This window comes from Lipotes vexillifer, unplaced genomic scaffold (genome assembly GCF_000442215.2).
Source record: "Lipotes vexillifer unplaced genomic scaffold, Lipotes_vexillifer_v1.1 scaffold12, whole genome shotgun sequence".
Taxonomy (NCBI): domain Eukaryota; kingdom Metazoa; phylum Chordata; class Mammalia; order Artiodactyla; family Lipotidae; genus Lipotes; species Lipotes vexillifer.
The window spans coordinates 2,893,833-2,914,492 of record NW_006796716.1 but is presented as its reverse complement, the minus strand read 5'-3'; the positions used below and the strand labels follow the sequence as shown (position 1 = coordinate 2,914,492).

General features: G+C 57.8%; 1 protein-coding gene across 1 annotated transcript; it reads right to left on the bottom strand.

Moving 5' to 3' along the window:
* Positions 1–9,307: 9,307 nt before the first annotated feature.
* On the bottom strand, positions 9,308–11,068 carry HSPB1 (heat shock protein family B (small) member 1). The gene is made up of 3 exons (XM_007468802.1): positions 10,596–11,068; positions 9,705–9,768; positions 9,308–9,619 (listed from the first exon to the last, which is right to left on the bottom strand). Exons 1-3 carry the CDS (start codon positions 10,945–10,947, stop codon positions 9,430–9,432), a joined length of 606 nt encoding a protein of 201 aa, XP_007468864.1. The 5' UTR covers positions 10,948–11,068; the 3' UTR covers positions 9,308–9,429.
* Between the last annotated feature and the right edge of the window lie 9,592 nt (positions 11,069–20,660).

Below are 20,660 nucleotides of genomic sequence, written 5' to 3'. Positions count from 1 at the left end.
CCTTGGTCTCCGCCCTCCGTGTGGGCCTTTGTCACCCGGAGTAACCTGGTCTGGGTTCTGTAGGGCGTTACAACGCCTTATAGGGCGTTAGCGACATCTGTGGGCCTTGTCCATTGCCGCGGTCGGTGGAAGGAGCTGGTGTGGGAGGGCGGAGCTCAGGCTCCTGCGGGGCCCTTGGCCGCGTACCTGCCCCTCAGATTCCCCGTCTGAACAACGACGCAGCCTCTAAAGTCCACTGCGGGTTCGTCATGCTTTCTTCCCTACGTATCGCTTTTTTCTGGAGCCAGCCCCTGTAGGTCTACGCTATTCCCACATTGCAGAGGAAGCCGGGTCTGTCTACAGCTTGCCCGGCCCACAGACCAGTTGGAGGGGATCAAAGGGAGATGGCGACTGGGGTCTGTCAGGTTCCATCACCTCACACGCGGGCCCCAAGGTCCAGAGGGACTCTGAGGCCAGCTCCTCTGCCCGTCTTTGGCACTCAAGGCCCTCCACGGCCAGGCCCCAGCCCCTCTCCAGCCTCGCCTGCCGCCTGCCCCCGGTGTCAGCCCACCTCCCCTCCCCGCTGAACACACTTCTTTCCCCCATACTCCCCGGATAGACGCTCCTAACTGGGAATTGAGTGGTGGCCGGCCGGAGCTCTCCCCCAGAATCAGATTTCAGAAATGATAGGGAGCGCAGACACCCCAATCTCTGCCCTTCTCATCTCCCAACATAGAGCTGTGTAATCTGAGGCCGAGAGGGGAGATGGGTTGCCCAAGGCACACTGTCAAACCTGGATTTAGGAATTGAAGACCAACTTCAGTGTGGCTACTGTTTAGAAAAGTGAGATTTCCGTCACTCAGCAACGTGTGTCATTTTCCAAATGAAGGGCTCAAAGTGGTAGAAAGCGTAAGAGTTCAGGATTTGAATTCTCAACCCATCCTGTCCTAGTTGTGAGGCGTAACTTCTCAAGTTCCTTCGTCCTTCAGAGGTCAGTTTGCATATCTGTAAAATGAGAATATTACAGACTACCTCATAAAGATGCCTAGCATTGACTGGATGCTTCCTGGGTGCCCCTGACACTGCTCCAAGGCTTCACTCATGGGAGCTCCTTTTTATCCTAGATGCGAGGCTGCCCAATTCATGAATAATTGACCAAAGCCAGCTAGAGCTTCAAATTTACTCAAGTGAATTTTTTTTTTTTTTTTTTTTTTTTTTTTTTTTTTTTTTTTTTTTTTTTTTGCGGTACCCGGGCCTCTCACTGCTGTGGCCTCTCCCGTTGCGGAGCACAGGCTCCGGATGCGCAGGCTCAGTGGCCATGGCTCATGGGCCCAGCCGCTCCGCGGCATGTGGGATCCTCCCAGACCGGGGCACGAACCCGTGTGCCCTGCATCGGCAGGCAGACTCTCAACCACTGCGCCACCAGGGAAGCTCTGAATTTTGTTTTTTAACACTCCTTTTCTTCTTGTTAATACCGAACGGTCACATCTACTCTAACTCCGTTTTCTTTTCTTTCTTTTAAAAAAATTTTTAAGTCTTTTTTTCTCTGGCTGTGCTGTGTGGCATTCGGGCTCTTAGTTCTCCATTATCAAATCTCCATTATCAACTTCTCCATTGCTTCTCTCCATCCATCCTCACATCATTTAAACTTATTAAGTGTCTTTAGTCTTGAAATCTTCTCTACACTTATTTTCTAAAGCTCAAGTCCCATTTCCTTCCCTTTTGTAACAAAACTGAAAGAATGGTTACCATTTCCTCATATTTCCCTCAACCCTTTTTTTTGGCCATGCCCCACAGCGTGTGGGATCTTAGTTCCCCAACCCTTGCCCTCTACAGTGGAAGCGTGCAGTCCTAACCCACTGGAGCACTAGGGAATTCCTCCCTCAACTTTGGGAAGGTCACCAGTGATTTCACTCTCTAATAAGGGTGATCTCCATATTATTATCTTAATAAGATCAAAGGTATCTTCCCATAATTAATTCCCATGAGTGTTTCTTTCTTACTCGAAAAATAAAGGCTTCACATGTATTAATTCGTATGATCAGCTTCATTTTGCAGAGGAAAAAATAGACTTAGTAACTTGCCCATGGTCCCACAGCTAGTAAGTGCCCCAGTGGGGATTTGAACCCAGGCAGTTTGACCAGTGGCCACAAGCACAACTGTAATCCTCTGCTGCCTCTCAGTGGCATGAGGTTGCTGTGAGGATTTAATAAGCTAAGGAGTGATTGGCAGCTAGCAGGTGCCCAGTACACGCCAGTGTGATTAGTAACAGAACACCTATGCAGCAAAGGTGCAGAGGGTGAGGCAGGTCTCCCTCACCCACTGGGCTCCAGGCCTTGGCTCCCAGACCCTGCAAAGGCAGACTGAGAAAGTGAGCTGGGTCCTTCACGAGGGAACTTCCAGGAGGCTTGAGGGCATTCAGCGACTGAGGCCCAGAGCAGAGGATATGATCAAAGGTATGGTAGGTGCAGGGCTAGGGGGCGTCAGTGTTTTTCAAGACTCGGATTTTCTGCCCCCATTTCTGCTCTGGGCCTGGCAGGACCCAGAACCTGGGCAGAGATTCCCGAAGTTTCTGGGCTGGGTGGTGTCAGGTATCTGGGTGTCTCTGGGAGAGCACCAGGGCGCACTCACTCATTGTCCTATCTGGGCCTCCGGTGAGAGGAGAGGGGATGGGGAGGCCCAGCAACAGGGTGTCCTACAGGGGGTGCCTGGGGACTTACCTTGGCCCTGCTCCATCCTCCTTACAGGAGGGGTAAGACTTCCTTTCTGGAGTCGGTACAGTCTGAGGCCTGAGTTGGCAGGGCCCGCTGCCTGCTTGGTGGGGATTGGTTACTCCTCCAGAACCATTCTTCCTCCCACCCAGAGCCTTGGGGCTCCATGACCCCTGATGAGGGACTGGCCCGTGGGACCACTCCTAGGGTTCAAGGCTTTCAGGCTGGTAAGCCCTGGAGAAGGGGGTTTACGGGATCATCAACAGGGTCACCAAGGGCATTGTGCAAGGATAGCTCAGCCACCAGGGCCCAGAGAGAGGTAGGGGAGGGGCTCCCAAAAGGGAGGGGGGGTTTGGTGAAGTGAGAAGATGCAGTGATGGATTTGGGGGTTCAGAGAAGATGGGAGAACTTCCAGAAAGGAGGGGGTTTCAGTGTGGGAGAAGGGGCTTGGTGTTGGGAGGGGTGCAGTGATGTGGGGGAGTGGGATGAAGTAAGGGAGATGCAAGATCAGAGAGGGACAGGGAGACCCAGCAAGGAGGATGGGAGCTCAGAAGGGGCTGGTGGGGGGGAGGGCTGGGTGAGAAGAGGGGAGGGCTCAGGGACCACTCTGGTCATCCATTCACCTAAATTCTCAATACCCCTGTCCTGCCACTATCCCATTGTCTCCCAGCCTGAAAACAGCTATCCCTAAAGGCCTTTTTTTTTGGCTGCACTTTGGGACTTGTGGGATCTTAGTTCCCCGACCAGGGATCGAACCTGGGCCCCCAGCAGTGGCAGTGCGGAGTCCTAACCACCAGACCCCCTGTCTCCCTGCTGTTTTTGTTTGTTTGTTTGTTTTGTTTTGTTTTGTTTTTGGTAAGGGACTTTCGAAAGGACTTTCATGAACCCATCTTGATGAGGGGGGAATGACGTGGGAAGAAAAAGTTGTCCAGACCTGCCCTGGGGTCAGAGCCAAGACTGAAGGCCTTCCTCATGTCAGGCCCTTGTTGGTCCTGCAGAAAGTTGTCTTATACCCTTGGGCATCTCTGGGACTTTGGCCTTCCTATTATTTTATTATTTTATTTTTTTTGTGGTACGCGGGCCTCTCACTGTTGTGGCCTCTCCCGTTGCGGAGCGCAGGCTCCGGACGCGGAGGCTCAGCGGCCATGGCTCACGGGCCCAGCCACTCCGCGGCATGTGGGATCTTCCCGGACCAGGACACGAACCCGTGTGCCCTGCATCGGCAGGCGGACTCTCAACCACTGTGCCACCAGGGAAGCCCCTTCCTATTATTTTTAGGGGACCCTGGGTAGCTGCCAGTCTTGGCGATTCCCCCTTGATTTCTGGTCTGCACAGAGCTGACAACACTGACAGACAATCAAGGCAGGAGGGGCCTCAGGGGCCACCCAGACCCCTCAGAATGGAAACTGAGCCCAGAGCAGGGCTGGACCCCAGGCCATGCCTCCAAAAGGGACAGAGCTGGCGCAAACCTAGAGCTGGCCTTAGCCCAGTGCTTTTTCCTGAACACAGAGCTGCTCCTGCATCCCTATCTATTCTTTTTTTAATATATGTATAAATTTATTTATTTATGGCTGCGTTGGGTCTTCATTGCTGAGCGCGGGCTTTCTCTAGTTGTGGCGAGCGGGGGCTACTCTTCCTCGCGGTGCACAAGCTTCTCATTGCAGTGGCTTCTCTTTGTTGCGGAGCACGGGCTCTAGGCACGTGGGCTTCAGTAGTTGTGGCTCATGGGCTTAGTTGCTCTGCAGCATGTGGGATCTTCCTGGACCAGGGCTCGAACCCGTGTCCCCTGCATTGGCAGGCGGGTTCTTAAGCACAGCGCCTCCAGGGAAGTCCCAGCCCCTATTTATTCTTTAAACCTTCCTGGCAGACTCCGCCCTGTTCAGCCCGAGGTGGGGGTGAGGGTAGACTTCCTTCCGCTGAGACAGCCCCTGGACCACCAGTGCTGCATCTTGACCCAACCATTGCCACTTAGGCTGGGCAGGGAGGTGTTCCAAGCTGGTAGGTGTGCAAGGCTGGAAGGAAGGGTAGGAGGGGGTTATTAAACTGCAGGGACCTCTCCTAGGGCAGGTCAGTTTTCCCCAGGGTCCCCGCATATTACCTTTTCCCCCTGGGCTGCAAGCTGGGAGCCCTGTCTGGGCACTTGACTTTCCCTTCCTGTCTGCCCTTCAGAAGAGATGGAAGTGGCCGACTGGCCAGTGAGGCTCTTCCGCCCTCCACGCTCGTACCCGAGACCATCCAGAGATTTTGTTATTGATCTGGAGCCGTCCCTTCTTAGCCAGGCCTGGGATTCCTGGTATTTTTCATGCTTCCAGCTTTCCCTGCACAACTAGCTGTTGGCAGAGCTGTCTCATAAGAGGCCCATGAGAATATGGTTCATCCTTAGGAGGCAGAGTTAGATGCATGTGATGAAGTCAAAGTCACCTGGGCAGGTGGAGGAGGGAGGGGAGGACCCAGAGCCCTTGACTAAGAGGATCTTTGCCAGGGATGGAGTCGTTCCCGCCCCCAGGCTCCTGTGTTCTTCAGGGCTGGAACACAGGGCCATGGTAGATGGACAGACAGTACACACTTTGGGGTGGGGGGGCACACATTCCCAGGGCCCACTTCCCTAGGAGAACAGCATGAGGGCAGGGCTTAGCCCCCATTTCATCAGGGTCTGAGCTGCAGGGCCCAGTGGCAGACTTTGGCTAAGACCAGCCCAGGCTCACCCAGCTGCCCTCACCCATGCTGCATCCTCCTTCCGTGCTTTGGTCCTGAGCTGGAGCTCCGTCGCTGCTGTGCACGTCTGGACCCGGCACCGAGTCCTGGCTGCAGGGCTGTCCCAAACCCCCAGGTCTCACTGTGTGCACGTGGGGATTAGGTGTAGTGCAGAGGTGCAGGGGGTCTGGGGTAAGGCCAGCAGATAGAACCCCCTCCAGGCTGATCTCTGCCCTGCCCTGGGCTCTGCCAGGGCACGTAGGGCTTGTGTGGCTGCCAGCCGGCCAGGGGTCTGGGGGTCTCTAATGGTCAACCTCCTGGTCAACCCTGCGCGGGGGCTCCAGTCCAAGCCTACCCTCCCCTTCTCCCTTCGCTTGGCTGCCCCTCCCCCATCACAAAGGTGCTCTGGCCGTACCCTTTGGATCCAGCACTGGGGTCCTCCGCAGCCATTCTCTGGGCGGCTTTTATTCCCCACCCCACCCTCTCCACAGAGCAGTCTCCCTGGCAAACCCTAGGCTGACTCAGCAGCAGGGAAGATGAGGGCAGCTGGAAACAATTCACTCCCCCAGCAGCCAAGGTCTGGTGGCTGTTTGACCTTACAGCCCAGGACTTCAGAGGTCCCCTCCTTCCCCCACCCCCCAGCACCCCGACATCCGGTGTGTCACCCCACACTGCAGAGCCTGCTGCTGCCACATCTGGCGTGCGATCCCCCTCTGCCCCTCTCCCTGGCAGGACCCATGCCCACTACGTCTCAGCAGCACACTGCCCCTGCCTCACGGCTGCCCCTCCCAACCACTTTCCTCTAAGGTCTGGAACCCTGTTTCTAAAGCAGGGATGCTTAAACCCTTTGCTTAGCCTGCACTTAGTGTGGCCTTCGGTGCCCTCCAAGATGGGACCCCCGCACCTCCTTCACTTGCCCTCCCTGCTTGCAGCCCCTCCTCCAGCCTGGCCACACCAACCAGCCTTCCAGCCCTCGCCCATGCAACTCCCCCTTGCCCGTCACACAAGGGTCACTTCTGGAAATCCCTCTTTCCCACTCCACTGAGACTCCGCAGGCTCTCCTGGGCCCTCTCTAATGGTAGAATGCTGCTCGTCACTGGGCTGTGTCCTCCGCTTGCCCCCTTGAGCTCAAGCAGGGACTTGGACCTACGGGCTGGGTGCTGGGCCCAGAGAAGGTGCTAACAGGGAGGGCAGATTTCATAACTGGGAGGGAGAAAGAAAAGGAGAGACCCAGGGACCGGCCTGGAACTGAGAGCGGCTTGTGCACTCCACGGATCCCTAGGGGAGCTGGAGCTGGTGAGAGGTGAGCAGCTGCCACAGGGATTTGAGGTCCCTGAGGGCGCCTTTGTCACTGGCCTGCAGCAGGGGGCATTGCCCCTCAGGCACCCTTCGGCTGAGCAGAGGGACCCAGATGCTAGCATTCACTGAACCAAGGCCAGTGTCTGAGTCTGCAGACCTGAATGTCATCAGAGGCGTTTAGAGAGGGACCCACTGAAAATCAGGGAAACGCTTGGCGAGGCCGGGGACAGCAGTAGGGCAGGGACTCACCAGGCATCTCAATGCCCAGAACTGGCCTCTCCCCGTGGAGACCCCGGGACCTGAGCCAGCCTGCCCCACCCACCACTCCGCCCAGAGGTGCTGCCCAGATCCCACGTCTTGTGAGATGAGCTCTGGGTGTAGGGCCAGCCCCGCCCCCCACTTCCTCACCTCCTACTTTGGTTTCCCACGGAGATTGCAGCCTGTTTCCTTTGCAGGGACTGAATTCTTCACTTCCTACCTCTCTCGTGCCCCAGCTGTGACCCCAGTGATGGCCTGAGCCCCCGGACCTATATTCCATTCCTATAGCACCGACAGCACCCAGGCGCTGACGCCTGCCTACCCCAGGCCATGGCCCTGGACTTTGGGCCTGAGACCTGGCCTGGCAGCTCTCTCCCGGCCATTTTGCAGCCTCGCCCCCTCGAGTGGCCCTGGCCCCCGGGCTCAGCTGCATCCCTGTCCTCCTGAGGCCCCGCGGAGCCTGATGCGGCAGCACCTCCAGCTGTGGAGCCCCCCGCCCCGCCACCCCGCCAGCCTTGTGTCTGAGTTAATCTGACCTCCCGCGTCTGGGGCGACACAGATGGCCCTCTGCCCCCTCCAGGACGAGCTGTGTGAACCTGGGCAAGTCTCTTCACTTCTTTGAGGCTCTCTGCCCAGTTGTCAAGCAGCTGTAACCGCACCTCTTCTCGGGGCTGATGTGAGCATTACCTGGTCAAAGGCTCGGAATTAGCTCTCCCACGCGCCCAGGGCACCAGTGGAGGAGCTGGCAGCCCGGCAGGCCTGCAGTCACTCTCTCCGACCAGATTTGGGCATCAGGCCACCCCCGTGGAGGTCAGGGCCATCCTGTTGCCAGCCACAAGGGCACTGGCCAGCAGAGCGAGGGTGAGAACTGGACAGGCTGACTGGGTCGTGGCCACGGGAGCGTGGAGGCATCCAGGAAACATCTGAGATGGGGGTGGTGGGGAGGTGTGCGTCTCCGGGAGAGGGTGGAAGATTTAGGCGATCAGAGCTCAGGAAACCAGGTGGGAGGGTGGGTGGACTGGGCGGCATCCTGGCTGACAGGCCCAGACCTGTGCTGCCAGCTGGCCCAGCACCGTCCTTGTGCCAGGTGTTTTCTTCCCTGTTGGCCTCCTTCCAGGTTCGGCGGGGCCCTCAAGGGCCGGGACCTCCTTTGGCTTTCCTCCTGCTCCAGATGTGCTGTCCCAACAGGGAGCCCGCACCAGGGAGGAGAAACTGAGAAGTTGGACGGCGTGAGCGGTGGTGTGTGGATGCCCCAGGCCCCGCCCTGCGGGTTCTGCTCCTCTCAGGGACCCTGACACAGTAGGGCTGTGCACCCACAAGCGTCTGGCCATAGCCCCCGGCTCTGGGACCTTGCTGGTGGAGAGAATGTGGGGTCTCAAAATCCCTCCTCTACTTTCAGACTGGGCTCCAAAGCCCCCATCTACTTTCTCCCTCCCTTAGGTCGCCCCGAACCCTCCTCGGGCAGGGGAGAGGGTTGGGGCAGGACAAGGACAAAGGCCGAGGTAGGTGTGGGTATTCCTGCCGGCGACAGTCAAGGCAGGCCCTCCTGCAGCCACTGCTTCCCCTGGCAGGTCTTTGCCTCTCTTCCACCAAAACCTAGGCCACACCTGCCCTCGCTCTCTGCAGGGCACCCTCAGGCCTGAGGGCCCAGGCCCCCTGCTACCTGCACGGCCTGGCGGGAAAGGTCCTTTGACGAGGCCAGTCTCCCTTCAGAATGCCACCTGGGGTGGCCACCCCTCCCCCCATACCATCTACCTGGTCCTGCCCCTCTTCCCCAGGATTAATGAAGTTATGAGGAGGACAGGAAGGAACTCTGAGCTCCCAGGAAGCTCCCCTCCCCAGACCCTGCCCTGTCCCCCCCTCACCTGCCCCCTGCCCAGGTGTTCCTGAGAGCCTAAGCCTGGGCCAGGTGCATCTCCTGGTTTCCCCTGATCCCACACCTGGCCCTGGGTTTGTTTGTTTTTTTCGTGAATTTATTTATTTAATTTTGGCTGCATCGGGTCTTTGATGTGCGGGCTTTTCTCTAGTTGCGGCGAGCAGGCTCAGTAGTTGTGGCACACGAGCTTAGTTGCTTCCCAGACCAGAGCTCGAACTCGTGTCTCCTGCATTGGCAGGTGGATTCTTAACCACCGCGCCACCAGGGAAGCCCAGCCCTGGGGGTTTTAATTGCCGTAACCAATGACTGTTTCTCTCTTAATAAACAAGGGACTGGAGGGCAGGGCTGTGCCCTGTGATGGATACCACTGTACCCACAGGGCCCAGCGTGGGTCTTGGCATACAGCAGGCCCTCAGCAAAGGTGATGAACGTGTGAACCACCAACAACCCCTATGTCTCCACAAACACACAAGGGTCCGAGGCAGGGGCAGGCAGTTGTTTCGAACTTTATTTGAGAAAAACAGAAGGTAAAGATATCAAAAGAGCACAGAGGTTGGTGGGTGGGGACGGCCAGTGATGGCTACTGTGGGGTGGGCAACTAGGCTAGGGCCTTTACTTGTTTCCAGGCTGTTCAGACTTCCCAGCTTCTGGGCCCCCAAGCTGGGCGCGTGCCTCGAAGGTGACAGGGATGGTGATCTCTGCCGACTGGGTGGCTGGCTTGGGCAACGGGGCCTCCACGGTGAGCGTGCCCTCGGGGGACAGGGAAGAGGAGACCTGGGTGGGGTCCACACCAGGGGGCAGCCTGGACACGCAGAACGGGAGAAGCATTACACACCTGTGTCCCTGCGCCCTCCTCCCGTCCCCCCAGCTCTGGAGCCAGGACTCACGTGTATTTTCGAGTGAAGCACCGGGAAATGTAGCCGTGCTCGTCCTGTCGCTCTTCGTGCTTGCCTGAGGGAGAGGGTAGTTTATAATTAGGAGTGTTTGTAATGTAATCAGTATTGTAATGTAAAGCTTGTTTCAGATGAGTGGTTCTTTGAGAAGGTGGGATTGGCTTGCTATTAGTATTAAGGGAAGGAGGCATATTGTTAGCTTTAGGGGGGGTGGGGGGGGGGGGGCGGGGAAGGAGGTCAGAGGAGGCAGGGAGGGGCGGCCTCCTCAGCTGGCGCACATCCAAACGCGTCCCACCTGGCGGCCAGGACTCAGGGCAGGCAAGACTAAGGGATTTGTGCGCCTCAGGCCGTCCCGGGATCTCAGAAGCTTCTGGAAAGTTCGGTTCGGGGGCTTTGGGAGCGGTGAGGGGGGCCGCAGCGCCGGGCACGCGCACACGCCCCCTCCGCGGACACGGGCTAGGGGCGGAGACGGCGCGGGGCGGGCGGCGACGCCCTCTTCATACCAACCGCAGGCCGAGGTGGGTAGGCGCGCGCGGGTGGGGGCGCGGAGACCTGGTCCCTTGGGGGTGGGGCTGGGGCCGTGGGGGGGGTCTCCGCTGGAAGGGGGCGTTTCTTCCCTTAGCGTAGGCTTTTTAGGGCTAAAAGATCCATTAGGAGCTATCAGCACCCCCCAACTCCAGAGGAGTGTATACAGGCCAGGGGCAGGGCAAGGACGCCCGCCCCGCTCCCCGGGCTCTGCCCCCGGGTCCTCGGCTAAGTTTTCACTTTCCAGCACCGCCCCCGCCGCCCCCCGCCCCGCATTTAAACCCAGGTCCCTGCCCAGGGCTCCTCCCCAGGACCGGCGAGAGGCCGGGGGCCGGCGCCCCAGTCCCCGGGGGGGCTCACCAGTGATCTCCACCACACCGTCCTTGGTCTTGACCGTCAGCTCCTCGGGGGCAAAGTGGTTGACGTCCAAGGACACGCGCCAGCGGTCGGCAGTCTGCTGGATCTCCGAGAAGCCGCTGCTGAGCTGCCGGCTGAGCGCGCGGCTGTAGGCGGGACCCTCGATCGCGGCGGCGGACAGAGGGCGCACGTAGCCCGGCCATCCGCTGTGGCTCAGCCACTGCGACCACTCCTCGGGCAGCCGGGGCAGCCCGAAGGCCTGGTCGAAGAGGCGGCTGTGGGCCGGGTACCAATCGCGGAAAGGGTCCCAGCTGGGGCCCCGCAGGAGCGAGAAGGGCACTCGGCGCTCGGCCATGCTGGCTGGTCTGGGCGCGTCTGGCTGAGGCTAGGAGTAGTGCGAGAAGTGTCGGGCGCCAGCCCCAGCAGCGCTTTTATGGGCCTCCAGCTCGGTATTTTTAGCAGGCGTGTTTCAGGTCGCTATTAATGGCAGTGACGGGCCGGAGCAGCCCCTCCCCCTGCATTCCCCCCACTGCATACCGGGGCGCGGGGCGGGGCGAGGAAGGCCCTACCCACATCTGGAACCTTCTCTTGCTTGAGAAAACAAATGACTGGAGCCCTGGTACTGGTGCAGTACCCACTGCGGGGACGCTCGCAGGCCTGGGTGCTAAAGCGCTAGGCCGCGATCTGTGGACAGTCTAGGAGGATAAAGCCGAGAGAGAGGTCAGGCTGCTTGTCCCAGGCCACACAGCTAGGAATTGGCAGAGCCGGGGTTTGGACGCCAGGGTGTCTGAAATAATGTCTTAAGAAGCAGCATGGTTAGGAGTGTGGGCTCGGGAGCCAGACCGCCTTAGTTCACATCCAGGTCCTGCCACTCACTGGATGAACTTGTGCAAATGAGAGTCTTAGTGCCTCAGTTTCCCCATCGGGAAAATGGGGATGATGATGATGATGGTGATGATGATGAAAATGCTTCCATCACTGGGTTGGTGTGAGGATTCAGCCACTTAATGCAAGTAAACATTTTATTCCAGGACCTGGTACATGATAACGAATTATTGTTATTATTAGCTCCTTGGAGTTGAAAGAGGGGGGAGGAAAGAGAGCGTGTATGTCTCCCTGTTGCAGAGGCTGTGGCGTGTGTAGGTTTGGCCATTTTCCCCTTGACTTCCCAGTGGGGCAGACCCAGATCACAAACCCTGAGGCCCCATGCTGAGGGGGGTCAGGAGAAAGGTTACTGTCAAAGCTCCCCATTATATCTATTTTTCTTGAGGAGCCCTGGACAGGGAACTTGAAATGCAGCAACCTTGAATCTCATAGGGGTTTTGCCACTGATTTTTTGTGTGATTTGGGCCAAGGCCCCTCCTTTTCCTCTTTGCAGATTATGATCTCAAAGCCCTTTTTGTTTAATATTCCCACAGCACAAAGGGAGAGAGGGCTCCAGGTAGTACAGCTCCTTCAAACTTGCTTGAAGCCTGAGGCCTGCCCCACCTCCTATCTGACCACCTATGGGATCCACGCCCCCGCTCCCACCTCCGGGAGAGGATGCTGCCCCTAGGGTCCTGCCGTAATCCTAACGTTCCCTCTCTCTCCCGCCTTCATTGGCATGACCCCAGTCCAGCCTTCCTTCTCCTGACCTCTGTCTTTTTATCCCTCCTTTTTAGATGGGGAAACTGAGGTTCAGAGAGATTAGGTGACTGGCCTACGGCCTCCTGTAAGACACTAGCAGAGTAAGGCTCTTGCCTCTCTAGTGCTCAGGGCTCTTACCCTCATGGGGCTCCCACCTTGGAGTCCCTTACTTCCTCTGCTTCCGAGACCCACTCTGTTTGCTGCCCCTCTCCTGGGGCTGGGCTGAGGCTGTACTCCTGCCAGTTCCACGCAGGACTTGCTCTGCCCCGCCCAGGACACCTGAGGGGCTGAAAGCCAGACTCCAGTCCACTCACCTCACTGAGCTGGGGTAGGGCTTCCCTGGTGGCGCAGTGGTTAAGAATCCACCTGCCGATGCAGGGGACATGGGTTTGATCCCTGGTCCTGGAAGATCCCACGTGCTGTGGAACAACTAAGCCCATGTGCCGCAACTACTGAGCCTGCACTCTAGAGCCCGTGAGCCACAACCACTGAGCCCGCGAGCCACAGCTACTGAGCCCGCGTGCTGCAACTACCGAAGACCACACGCCTAGAGCCCGTGTTCCGCAGCAAAAGAAGCTGCCGCAGTGAGAAGCCCACGCACCTCAAGGAAGAGTAGCCTCCACTCGCCGCAACTAGAGAAAGCCTGCGCACAGCAACAAAGACCCAATGAGGCCAAAAATAAACAAATTAATTTAAAAAAATGAGCTGGGGTAGCAACAAGTCTCATGCCCTCTCTGAGCCTCAATTTCCTCTTCAAGAGAGCACTCCTAGATGTCTTTCTTTCTTACCCACCTGCTCCCCATCGGGAAAGAGCTGGGATTGGGCCACAAATCTGAGGTCACCTCTGGAAAGGCCTCTAAGTACCTGGAGCTCTCATGGGCCAAGGAGAGGAGGCAGACAGGATGCCTGCCCTCTGCCCCGCCCCTCTTGCTGGATCACGTCAGGAGCCCAGTCTCCATGGGGAGCTACTCGCTGCCCCCCAAGGGTCTCAGCTTCAGGAAGCCCCAGGCCTTCACGCCCTGGCACTCCCAACCCCACCTATCCCCAGCTCTTAAAGTCAGGGTGAGGTCAGGAGCCAGGGAGGGCTCTCATCTGTCCCTGCCTGCCCACCTTGGCCCAGAATGGAGCCCAGGTGCCCCACCCTAGCGGGAGCTGTCAAATATAATCATGGGTGCCTTCAAGTGTGGCCCAGCCATGCTCTGGGTGGGGGCTGCCTGCCTGGCCGCCAGCACCTTGTAGACAGAAGTTACCTTCAGAGCTCCCTTCATTTTGCCTGAAACCAAGGTGGGGAGAATCCATCCCTGTTGCCCCGGCTCAGGGAAGTTGTGCAACCCAGGGCTCCACCCCCAGCACCTGGCCCATGGACGTGGAGGCAGCAGAACTGAGAATTCACATCCATCTTTTTTTTTTTTTTTCTTATCACGCCTGGGGGGCTCGTGGGATCTTGGTTCCCCAACCAGGGATTGAACCCCAGGCCCTCTGCAGTGAAAGTATTGCCAAATCTGGCTCCCTGGGCACCGATGCTGGATAAAAATACGGAGACAGAGAATTGGAAGATAAGGAATAGAGAGGCTTTTAATTTTCTTTGCCAGGCAAAGGGAAGACACAGTAGGCTAACGCCTCAAGAACTGTGCCTCCTCCTTGGGGAATTGGAGATTTTATATGTGGGGCTCACAGTCCGGGGTATATGATAAGGATCAAAAGTAGTGGAGGTCTTGCATTTCTGTTTTTCTGCAAATTCATGGCCAAAGTTGGCATCAGGTAGCTCAGCAACCGGGTCTGATGTCCCTGAAGTTATGGGCCCGTGACCTTCTTTCTGAAATGAAGAGTGCTGCAGGGGAGTGCAGGGGGAGAAGAAATGCCAGGGTAATTTGTATGGAGTCAGAGAGTAATCAGCTTTGTGAAGGACAAGTCTAGCTACAAGTGTTTGTTAGTAGTAACAGCTAAAGAATAACCAAGATGGCTTAACTCTTTCAGGCCTGTTCATTGTTTCCTTATTTTCCTGTTTATCAGAAAAGTCTCACTTCTATTTTTGCTACGACAAAAGTGTGGGGTCCTAACCACTGGACTGCCAGGGAATTCCCCACATCCATCTTCAATGGGTCACTTCTCGAGGGACTCTCAGATCAGAGCTGCCAATCATAAGGGAGGGGAACTGGGTAGCTCTGGGTGGTAGTAAGCGGGGGTAGGGGTGGAGGAGAAACTGGGTTTTGGAGTCAGACAAGGCTGGGCTTGAACCTGCTGCTGTTCACTGGCCTGGTGACCTCTCTGAGCTGGCACGTCCCCATCTGCAAGACACAGCTAATAACACACCCATCTTTTTTTTTTTTTTTTTTTAACACACCCATCTTGCAGGGCTGTGGTGAATCTATAACACGATAACTCCTGTGAAGTGCCTGGTGCTCAGAAGTGTTCATTGTTATTAAGGAAAGAGGGCCTTTAATTTTGGATATTGAGACTTAGATTAATGAGAGTTACCTGGTTGTATGTGCTTTATAGCACGTTCAAGTATCTTATCAGAGTCGCATCCTGGAGATGAGAAAACTGAGAGTCACAACTGCCCCAAGGTCACAAAGCTGGTGAAGGATGGAGGGATTGGAACCCAGGCCTCCTGCCTCTCTATCCCGCAGCGGGGAGACTTTCCAGGCAGTCCAGGGAGGTCCGTGGGCTGTGGCTTGCAGGCCCAGGGTGAGGTGTGCAGCCCAGGGTTACCTGTAGGACGGGGAGGGTTGGGCCAGCCTCTCTGGGTTCACTTCCAGACCCTTCCTCTAGGGTACTGAGCTCCCAGGGGTAGTTTTTCTGGGATTAAGAGGACAACTCCACCCGCAGGGATTTCCCAGAAGCCAAGGGGGTGGGGAGCGGGGGGACACTGCAGGGATTCCTTAATCAGAGGGGCCCGTCCCCTATCCCTAGCCCCAGAGTCTGGGTTACTTTGCCGCAGCTCCGAGAACAGCCTCCCAGCTTCCTGGCCTGGCCCTGCGCCTGAGCACTTGGCCATACTAGCCACTCCCTTGGCAGGCTTTTGCCAACTCCAGCTGCCACAGCCCTTCCCTCCCTGGCCCAGCCTCAGAAAGTGCGAGAGTGTTCAGGCAGCTGCCAGAGCTCCCGGGAGAGGCCTGACAGCTGATGAAGCACCAGCCGCTGGGCCTGCTGGGAACTAAGAATGTGGGCAGCCGTAATTAGGGTGCATGGGGGTGGGGGGGCTCTGGGTCTTTCTGGAAGTGTCTAGACACTGCCCCTCCGGGAGTCCATTTCCCAAAACCCATCTCCTAGGCCTTCGGCTTCTGGCTGGCCTTGGGGTCACCTCACCTCCATCACTGCTGAAGGGGTGCCAAGGAGGGGCCGGGCGGGAGGGCTGGGGATCCATCCTCCTACTCCTCCCGCCCTGCTGTCCAGTAGAAAGAACCTGTCTAGCTTGGGAGTCTGGGGACGTATATGTCTCTAACTCTGTGACCTTGGCCAACAGCCGGCCTCCGTGACTCATTTTCTTCATCTGTACGATGAGACCATCGGACTGGATGTTCTCGAAGGCTCCTTCCAGCACTGGTGAATCAACAGTTTCTCCACTCTCTACTCTCCCCCATCCCCCACGACCGCCCACCCCGCCCAGGGATGTGTATATGGTGAGTCGAGGCAGAGGATGAGGGAGGGAGTGGAGATGGGTCAACCCCTGCAGTGGCCGTGGAGGTGGGAGGCCCTGTGGCTGGAGCACCCTCCTGTGCTGGGTGTCCTGAGAGCCTTTCTCAGGTGGAGGGGGGCTTGGCAAAGGAAGGGTAGGCGCCTGGTGATAAGGCCGGTTTGCTGAATATGCCCTCGGCTGAGAGAGGCGGGGGAGTAGGCCAGGGGGCTTCCAAGAGCACCTCAGAGAGGCAGGGGAAGGGGGGTAGTCAGCTGGGACGCCCAAATTGGGCATGTGCATTTGTGACTTGCTACCCTGAGTCTGGGGCTGTAGGAAACAGATTAAGAAAAAGGGGCGAATTTGCCAGGACCCGGGAAAGCCTTGTCCAGCCTCCTGGCTGCTGTGTGTGCGGGGAGGAGGACGGAGGGGTCCCTGAGGCCCCAAGTGCAGAGAGAGAGGTGAGGAGAGGACGTCCTACACCCCACATGCCACATCTTGCTAAGGTTCCCCCACCCCTGCCCCCATCTACCCGTCTTGTTACCCGACATAGAATTGGAATCTCCTGTTTTCCTGCCTGCCTTCCAGTGTTTTTCCCCCTTTCCCAAGGTAAGAGCAGAAGAGTTCAGTCTGAACCCTCCATCTGCGGGAGGGACAGGGGCCTGGTACCCTCCCTGTCCTTCTCAGTGGAACGGGCACCAAGTAGCCAGGGAGGTGCCGAGGACAAGAACTTCAGGCTTCCAGGCTGCCATGGATCCTCCCCCAGGGATCTCTCTTCTCTGTCCAGGCCTGTTTTGTATCCCTCCTGGCGCGCCGCCAACCAGCAGTTTTTTTCCCTGTCTCTCTGTCGCCCTCTAGGGTCTTCCTGCTGCCACCATGCCTTTGGTCTCCACCCTCCCCCACGGTTGCTGGAACCCCTCACGCCAAAGTTGCCTCGTTCACTCCTTCACTCATTCAACAAACATCTCAGGGGTGCCTGTTTGGGGAATGCAGAGATAAGAAGGCATGGCCTGGGCTCCAGAAGCTCACAGATTTAGGGAGAGAGAGACCGGCCAACAAATAACTGGATCAAGAGCTTGATACCCTAAAGGCAGGAACAGGCCTAGGGCTGGAGGAATCCAGAGGTGGGAGTGGCCACTGCAGCTGGGGATCGGGAAGGCTCCTAGAAGTAGGGGGCAGCTGAGCTGGGCCTGGAACCCTGAGCTCTCAGGAACCTGTGGAGGTGGAGAGGGCATGCCTTGGGGGGCCGAGGGGGCCCCGGGGAGGAGGGTCCGCTGGAGTCAAGGACAGTGATGGGAGCGGAGGTTGGAGGGTGGCGGCGGGAGAGGATGGCAATTCCAGGTGGAGCCGTTCGCCGTTCGGAAGGCCTTCCAAGTGCTACGAGCTGGTGGACATGGTCATGCGATCCTTATGGTGGGGAGTTCTGTTTCCTTAATTCAATACTGTGTCCTCAGAGCCAGGAACTGGGCATGGCACATAGTAGGTGTTGAGTAAGCATGTATGGAAAGAGGGAGGGAATGGTCAGATTTGAATTGTGGATGTGGTGGGATGGACTGGAGGGGGCCAGACCCAGGCAGGCCAGCTGGTGAGGAGGTGGGCCTAGGAGGGGTCGTGGTTAGAGGCCAGGAGCGGGGGTGGGGCAGAAAAGGAAGTGGCACTGCCTGGTCACCTGGTTGCAGCCTGGCTGTGGGGTGCAGATGAGGAAGGCGGTCCGGCTGGGCAGTGAGGGAATGGAAGGGGGGAAGGGGAAGGGGCAGCTTTGGGCTTGTGTGAGACAGGCTGAACTTTCATGCCCATCTTGGGGGTATGTTTCATGCCCCCATCCCCTCCAAGAGACGGCATCTCCAGAGCAGGGCCAAGTCTGCTTTCCCTAGAGCCCCAACCCCTACCCAGCTGTTTTATTTTTTTTTTTGGCCGTGCCACATGGCATGCAGGATCTTAGTTCCCCGACCAGGGATCGAACCCATGCCACCTGCATCGGAAGCGTGAAGTCTTAACCACTGGACCGCCAGGGAACTCCCAGCCTGAGGCCTAGTTTTGCTGAACCTGTGTAAAGGGTTAAAGAGATCACTGACACTTCTTTGACCAGCTTCCTCAGATCAGAAACAGAGCCACCGGCCAAAGGCCTCCTCAGGTGCCCCTTCCGGTCTGAGGGAATAGAAAGTAGAGAGGGGTCATGTGCTGACACAGCCCTAGGCTTCAGAGCACGGCACCCTCACTCTGCAGCCCAGAACAGACCAAGGACATCTCCTGTGTCGTGGCACGCGCAGCCCAGAGCCGTGGCCATGTCCGCTGCCCTCTCAGTAGAGGTGGGCCAGGGTTCTCGACCTGTGGAGCCCTAAAGGATTGCAGAGTGCCTGTGAGGTCCGAAGTTGCCTGCAGATGGTGGGCGTGTGCACATCCTTTCGAGGAAAGGGTTCCCAACTTCCATCAGATTCCCAAAGAGCAGCTGATTCAAAGCAAGGTTAAAATCTACCACTAAAAGAAAAGAAGGAAGATAAGGAGAGGAGGAAGAGGAGAGTGTGTACATTTGTTTAGGTCTCTATAAAAGAAAGAAATCCAGGGCTTCCCTGGTGGTGCAGTGGTTGAGAGTCCACCTGCCGATGCAGGGGACGCGGGTTCGTGCCCCGGTCCGGGAGGATCCCACGTGCCGCGGAGCGGCTGGGCCCGTGAGCCACGGCCGCTGAGCCTGCGCGTCCGGAGCCTGTGCTCCGCAACGGGAGAGGCCACGACAGTGAGAGGCCCGGGTACCGCAAAAAAAAAAAAGGAAGGATGTAGAGCAAACATGTCAGTGTTGTGAGGGGGGGATTCCATTCCTTGGGCCTTTTAAAAGTTCTTACTTACAGTTAGGAAGATTAGCTGGTCTACATGTTATTGCTATGTGCTAATCTGTGTTGACTGCATACAAAGTTTGACCACAGAGCAAAAAAAAAAAAAAAAAAGAAAGAAATACAGTGTGAGTAGCTATGAAAAAGTAAAAAGCCACACCAAGCCCTCCCTTTCCAATCCCCATCCTAGCACCCATCCGGGGCTGGACACACGGTGTTTCTTTTAAGTGGCCACTTATGACTCGCTCTATGGCAGGCCCTGTGCCGGGCACTCTCAGGACAACATCCCCTTTCGGCTTCCTCACAGTCCCGCGTGGAGCCTGGATTCACAGCCAGCGTTGCTCTGCGCCATGTTCCAGCGGTTCTGAACACTCCACCGCTATGCAGGGTCCTGCACGTGGGCCTGTCCTATCCCCTTTTCACTGCTGAGGCAAGGCCGGGTGTCTGGGCATTGGGTGGAACGGGGGTATTCAAAGCCCACAGGGCCTCCCGGCTTGGAAGAAGGCCTTTCTGGGTCCCTGCTTTTCTCCCCACCAAGCTGCAGGCTCCACAGACTCACACGTGGAGACACGAGATGGACATGCTGGGTCCCGGTCCCTTGGTGCCAGCACTTCTCCTGATCCCGAGGAGTCTGAGTCCCTCTCATTTCTCAGAGGCAAGGACCCCAGGACCCTCTGCCTTCCCCACACTCCCCAGGTACCCAAATCCACAGAGGCCTGGTCTCACCACCTGCCATCCGGGCACCAAGTGTTTTATTAGAGTCCAATTTTTATCCGCACCGCGGAGAAGGAGGGGGAAACAGAGAGGGGGAACCCGGACCAGACCCCAGACCCCTCCCCCCACCGGAGCCCAGGGCATCTGCCCTGTTGGGCCAAGGAAGACTTCGTGAGATCCCTGAGGGCCCCAGGAGGAGGGGGCTGGGAGCAGCAGTAGAGGGCAGGGGGCCGCTGCTTCCCCATCCATGCCCCAGGCCAAGGCCCTCTGTCTAGATTCTACCCTTTCTTCGAAGGGGTGTAGCGCCCCTCTCTGGAAGAGGAGGAGGAAGCGCTCCCTTTGGCTCCCTGCTCCCTTGGGCAGCCCCAGAGGGCACGTCACCCTAGGCCTGCTGCCACCCGGCCCAGGTCCCAGCTACTGGGCACACCGGGGCTCCCCGAGGCCGCTCAGTCAGCCGACTGCGTTGCTCTTCCCCTCACAGGCTCCTCCTCCGTCTACCGTCCACCTCCTGACCCGAACACCCCTTTTGATCTCAGGGTCGGGTGCAGCTGTGGTCTGTATAGCCCACCTCCCGTCATGCAGAAGGCCTGGCTGGCGTGGCCTCGGCCCAGGGCACGGGGCGAGGGCTGGAGAGGAGAGCCTGGGCTGGAGAGGTGCGACCAAGGGTGAGCTCCCTGGCTCCTCAGGCTGGGGCTTAGGGGCCCACTCAGTCTGGGCACTCCTGGGCCAGGAGAGGCATCTGGGGAGGCTCTGGGGCCAGCCTCCAGCCCTCAGCCAGGGTCCTCCTGCAGCCGGCTCGAAGGAAGTAGTTCCTCAGCCTGCATGGTGGTGCACCAAGGGTCAGGCCGTTCTTCCTCCCGTCTAACTTAGCTCCGGCTTGCTGTCCCATCTCCGTGTCCGCCCAGTGGTAGAGAGGAGCTGAGGGTCCTATGGAGAGGCAGGGGAGGCTCCCAGGTCTGGCACCGTCAAAGGTGTCCCTGGGTCCACTGAGCTGAGGTCCCCAGCCTGGTGAGCTGGCATCAAGCAGGAAGCGGGGCAGGGTGATCCCTGTGTTCGAAACGGCTCTTGTTCCCTGGCCAAGGTGGGCGAGCGGGAGGTGAGGGCGGGGGCCCCCTAGAAGCAGCAGAATCCAGATCCTCTTTGTCTTCAGGGCCCCCGCCCTCAAGGTCTTCCCTGGACCCGGGACCTCTTTGTAGCAGTGGGGTGCAGGCCTCCTGCAGCTCCTGGGTCCTGACCCCCTCGCCTCTCCCTGTGCCAGGGGGCACGAAACTGGGTCTGCTGGGC